The 5,197-nt window shown below is 38.8% G+C and overlaps 1 protein-coding gene across 2 annotated transcripts in view; it reads left to right on the top strand.

Annotated features, from left to right (window-relative positions):
* Positions 1 to 5,197, top strand: part of LOC101856121 (protein SMIM7 homolog) — a 31,801-nt gene that overhangs the window by 16,871 nt on the left and 9,733 nt on the right. Inside the window, exons 2-3 of one of the 2 annotated variants that reach the window (XM_013086686.2) lie at positions 1,932 to 1,973; positions 3,853 to 3,905. In XM_013086686.2, the coding sequence (XP_012942140.1) occupies positions 1,932 to 1,973; positions 3,853 to 3,905 (95 nt within the window). The remainder of the gene's footprint in view (positions 1 to 1,931; positions 1,974 to 3,852; positions 3,906 to 5,197) is intronic. The other variant, XM_013086687.2, reaches the window with a different exon arrangement.

The raw sequence follows: 5,197 nt of genomic DNA, 5'->3' as shown, positions 1-5,197 counted from the left end.
TTTGTGTGTGTGTGTGTGTGTGTGTGTGTGTACGTGTACGGACGTCTTTGTGTGTGCGTGTGTATGTATGCGTTTGTGTGTGTGCGCGCGCTGTGTGTGTGTGTGTGCGTGTGTGTGTGTGTGTGTGTGTTTGTGTGTGTTTGTCGTTTACGCCTTGATGCGATGGGTTACCACTGGGAAGCTAATCTCCTGCAGCCTACGAGTTCTGTACACAGGATGTGTGGCGTTACCCTGGGAAAAAAGAATCTTTAAAGAGACTGGTTGGGGAAGCGGGGTTTTAAATACTGTTGATACAGTGTCTGCGTGCAGCAATCTGTCTCCGCTGCGAGAACTTGTCTTTTAGTTTAGTTTTAGTAGAGGTTTTACAGCGCTCGCAACTGCATAAGGTCATATGAGCGCCAAGGGGTGGATGTTAACAGAGAAGTCCAAACGTGGAATCAGGCTTATTCTGCTCGCCTCTCTAGCCTCAACAGATTAGAGGTATTTACAAGAGAGTAACACACCTAAAAAAGAAGGGGAGACAAGGACGATAGATGTTTGATAGGAAAGAAGAAGCAGAACACCCGCCAACCACCCACGAGAACGTGTCTGATTGTCTGATAAAACTAGAGAAAAATCTGGTTTACCGTTTGATTTCGGAAAAAAAAACAGAGTCGATGTTTTCTGGTCAAATAATAGGATGTTGTAGTTTTCTTGCACCTCAGACCAAGCTTTCCTGTCTGTGTCTGTCTGTCTGTCTGTCCGTCTGTCTTTCTTTCTTTAAGTGTCTATCTGTCTTTCTCTCCAAGTGTCTTCCTGTCTGTCTTTCTGTATAAGTGTCTTTCTGAGAGTCTGTCTGTCTGTCTGTCTGTTTGTGTTGGTAGCTTATTTCTTATAAGAAATATGGAGGGCCTCACTAGTGGGTTTTACTTCTGTTCTTTCTCCTTATCGATTCATCTATATTTGGTGCGCACTCTGCATCTTCCACTTCTTTTTTTAAATATTAACCCCACTGTTGCATTTTTCGGTGTGCTTTCAGGCGATATAAATTTGGCTATTTCAGTGCCGACACGTCGATAACTAACATATATTCTTCAGTTCAAAGTGAAAAAGAACATTTCTATAGTTTGGCAAATGTTTCGCCATTGTCATGTTTTGTCTGTGAGCACGTCTTTTTTTTCTCTCCGTGTTTAGGGAACAAGATAAAGGATGGGATCGTGGGTGGTAAGCGGGTGCTCTGGTGTGGTTTGCTCCTTCTTTCCTTTAAAAAAAATATATTGTCTCTATCTCCCCTCCTTCTTTTTTGTGTTTGTTACTCTCTTGTAACACCTCTAATCTTCGGCATTTATATTACCTTATTGAGTTGCGAGTGCCGTAAAACTCTTACTAAAACTAAAACTGATGAAAATGGATGAAGACAACAGTCACACTCATACACTTATCTTGGCACACTCACTCACATCACATAATATGCGCGCCCTTTGACATAAGGGTCATTCCATGAAAATTGAAACGGCCGTGACACACATAGCACGGGGATGGTGACTTGCTGGGGAAAAAAAGCTCGAAGTAGTGATAGAGCCATTACAATTATTTTTTTTATTTTTTTTTGGGGGGGAGGGGTAAAAGTAACCTTCATTAATTCACCCGCCCTCCCCAAGAGAAAACAAACAAATAAACCAAGGAGTGATATACATATGTAGTACTCCTTGCAACAAACAAAAACGGCTTTATCACTTTTTGGAATTTAACATTACCAAGCAAGTCATAATGCCCTTGCCTGGTTACGCGTGTCATTTTGCAGTTTCATTTTATTTTTCATGGAATGGGTCATTACTGGTAAATGGTAGTAAGTAGGCATTCAGATCGGATTTTTACCTGTTTGTAGGTTTAGATCTATGCTTTTTTGTTTTATTCACGACAAATAATCCTTTTGTTCTATTATTTTGCAGGACGTTGCTGGTCAACGCGGGTGCTGTTCTCAATTTCAAATTGTAAGTCTGTAGTTTTGTGTAGTTTAAAAATTAGAATTTTCTTTTTTTCTTTCTTTCTTTTCTTTCTTTCTTTCTTTCTTTTCTTTCTTTCTTCTTTCTTTCTTTCTTTCTTTCTTTCTTTCTTTCTTTCTTTCTTGCTTTCTTTGTTTCTTTTCTTTTCTTACTTGGTTTTTTTCTTGTCTTTTCTTTCTTTCTTTCTTTCTTGCTTTCTTTCTTGCTTTCTTTCTTGCTTTCTTTCTTCCTGTTGTCCAGTTTAGTCTCCAGTTTTATGTATTTTAGAAACTAGAATCTTTCTTTCTTTCTTTCTTTCCTTCCTTCTTTCTTTCTTTCTTTCTTTCTTTCTTTCTTTCTTTCTTTCTTTCTTTCTTTCTTTCTGTTGTCCAGTTCAGTCTCCAGTTGTGTGTGTTTTTTAAATTAGAATATTTTTTTCGCTTTCTTTCTTTCTTTTTTTCAGTTTTACTTGTTGTAAAAGATGGTTTTACTACATGTAGTTGCCAGTTTTTAAAACGCCGTCTATGCGTCTGTGCCATCCGTTATTGTGGCTAACAGCGATGAGTCCCAACGTGACCATCGTTGTTAAACGGTCCCATGCAGTACCGTTTCAAAATGCATATATTGTCTGGAGGGCGCCACCTTTATCTTGCTTCTTTACTCACCCATTGTTGTGTCTTTCTTGCCTTTTTCTACCGTTAAGTGGTCGTTGTGGTGTCAATGTGTTTCTCTTTACTGTTTACTCAAACTGCCCCATGTTAATATTGTCCTTTCGAGAACTGTACCACTAGTGATGTAGTCTACCCTGTGTATGTGGGTTGTTGACGGGTGCTCTGTTGTGGTTTGCTTCTTCTTTCCTATACAAAATCTATCGTCCTTATCTCCCCTCCTTCTGTTTTGTGTTTGTTACTTTCTTGTAACACCTCTAATCTTCGGCACTTATATGACCTTATTGTGCTGCGAGTGCCGTAAAACTCTTACTAAAACTAAAAGTATGTGGAGGACGATATTATTAAATATGTGTTTGGTTGGTGGGCACTCTGTGTAGTTTGCTTCTTTTTTCCTATGAAACGTTATATCGTTCTTATCTCCCCTGCTTCCTTTCTTTGTTTGTATGTTACTTTACTTTCTAGTGCCGTCTGATACTTACCATTATCATTATCATTTTAGCGTTAACCATGTAGTCCCCCCCCCCCCCGGGGCAGTTCCACTCTGACTGAAGTGTCTTTTGGCCATTCCCAAAGGGGAGACATTTCTCGTTCAAGCACGGTTGAATTGTAAATAGGCTGATTCATGTCATGCTCATAACTGTGCCTGATCTACAACAGGGAACTGCTGCTTTTTCTTTCCTAATCTTTGCTATTGTCATTTTACTCAACTTCTTTTGTATGTTTGTCACTCTCTTGTGACCTGCTATTTCCGGGGTGCCTTGATAGTTGAAGCAGATCTTGTGCTGTTGAAGCTAGAGAGGTGAGCAGAATAAGTCTGATTCCCTGTAAAGACTTCTCTGGTGACACCCACCCCTTGGCGCTCATTCATATGACCTTATGCAGTTGCGAGTGCCGTAAAACCCTCTACTATAAAAAAACAACAAACCATGTAGTCTTTTGAAGACACTGCAACAGCGATGACAACATTTTGATCATTAACAGTGGCCTAAGTAATGTCCACAGTGGATAAAAATAACAAAAGAATCTAATTAATTATATTTCATCGGACATACATTTTTGAAGTCCAGTTCACTGAAGTCAACAAAGATGAAAATATTTCCTCGATTATCATTTTGAATTGTGACGTCTTTGCTTTGCATTTTTGCTTTTATTTTGCTATTGAGAATGCTATTCCGTTTTAGTATTTTTACACCGTTCTATTTTTTTTTCATTTGTAGGAAAAGATCAAAAGAAGATGAAGCATTTATGCCTGCTGTAGAGTCTACCACAGGTAAAGTTTCTTATTCATGTGTTTACACAATAGAATTAGTCATCACTTCCCAGCGGCTTGTTAGCTCCATGACAAAGAATGAACATGCAATTGTTTCTTTATTATACAAAATATTTTGCTGCATTCTTTTTAATGGTTTTGTTCGGAACCTTATTGTTGACCTCTCTCTGTCTTGCCCTTTTTAACTCCCTGTGGAGCATGGGCCATCAACAATATTTCTCCAGCCAAGCCTATTTTTGACCTGCAAAATATTATATTTTTTTAAATGTATGCACATGATGCTTAAATTTTTTTAAACATGGAGTAGGTAGGGCGTTTTTGAAAGGATTTTTTGTTTGTTCTCAAAATATTGTTGTATTGCCCACATAAAGTCTTGTTTTATGAACTCATTGACACAATTTAGATCATTTTGGAGGTGAAATGCTTTGACTCTGCCTGTCAGGGTCTACCTGTTCTAAGAGGGATACAATGACTCAACGGACAAACAGAGGGGGAGACTCAATTAACCGTATCCGTACGCCCCGGGGTCATTTTGTACCCCCGGAGTTGTATTCTTCACTTTTTAGAACACTTCTAGTACGAAGTTCTCTTTGAAACTTTCAGTATTTCTCAAAATATCATTTTGACAAACTGCTGTGCAAAGCGTACGAATCAGATTAACAAGTATATTTCCTCTTTGGAAAGTGGTGGCACAGAGTTCCCCACATTGTATGGATACAATAGTAAAACACGATGTACGGATAGGGTTAAAATACCCAAGTCATAACAGGAATCATGCTCTCATCTTCTGCATTTGAAAGTGAAAAGCGTAATACCACTACCTTAGACGCCAGTTCTTTCAAACGGAAAGGATTAGGATTTTGTTGAAAGAGCTGAATTGCAATGATAATGTTTATTTAGTCTAGCACCAATGTTGTGTCTATTTCCTTAAGGATGGAGTGGGTGGTTTGAGGGTGCGACGGATAGATGCTACATCTTTTATTACCCTCCTGTTTAGGTATGTCTGTCTGGATGTCTATCTTGCTCTGTCTCATTATCAAACAAACATAATGTGGATGTGGTTTTCTTAACTAAACAAAACAAAACAAACCCAAGACCTTTCTGGTTGTTGCTGGGCACTCTGGTGTGTTCTGCTTCTTCTCCTTCTTTACCACATTACTGTTTTGTTATCTCTCTCACGTCCAGTCATAATATGTCTAATAGACAGTTAGGCTACCAATCTCATTATCGTGAGATTGTGGTTTCGAGGGTTTGAATCTCAGCACAGTCCTACATTGTGTCTTTGGGAAAGT

This window comes from Aplysia californica, unplaced genomic scaffold, assembly GCF_000002075.1.
Source record: "Aplysia californica isolate F4 #8 unplaced genomic scaffold, AplCal3.0 scaffold00492, whole genome shotgun sequence".
Classification (NCBI taxonomy): domain Eukaryota; kingdom Metazoa; phylum Mollusca; class Gastropoda; order Aplysiida; family Aplysiidae; genus Aplysia; species Aplysia californica.
This window is presented reverse-complemented; position numbering and strand designations above follow the sequence as displayed.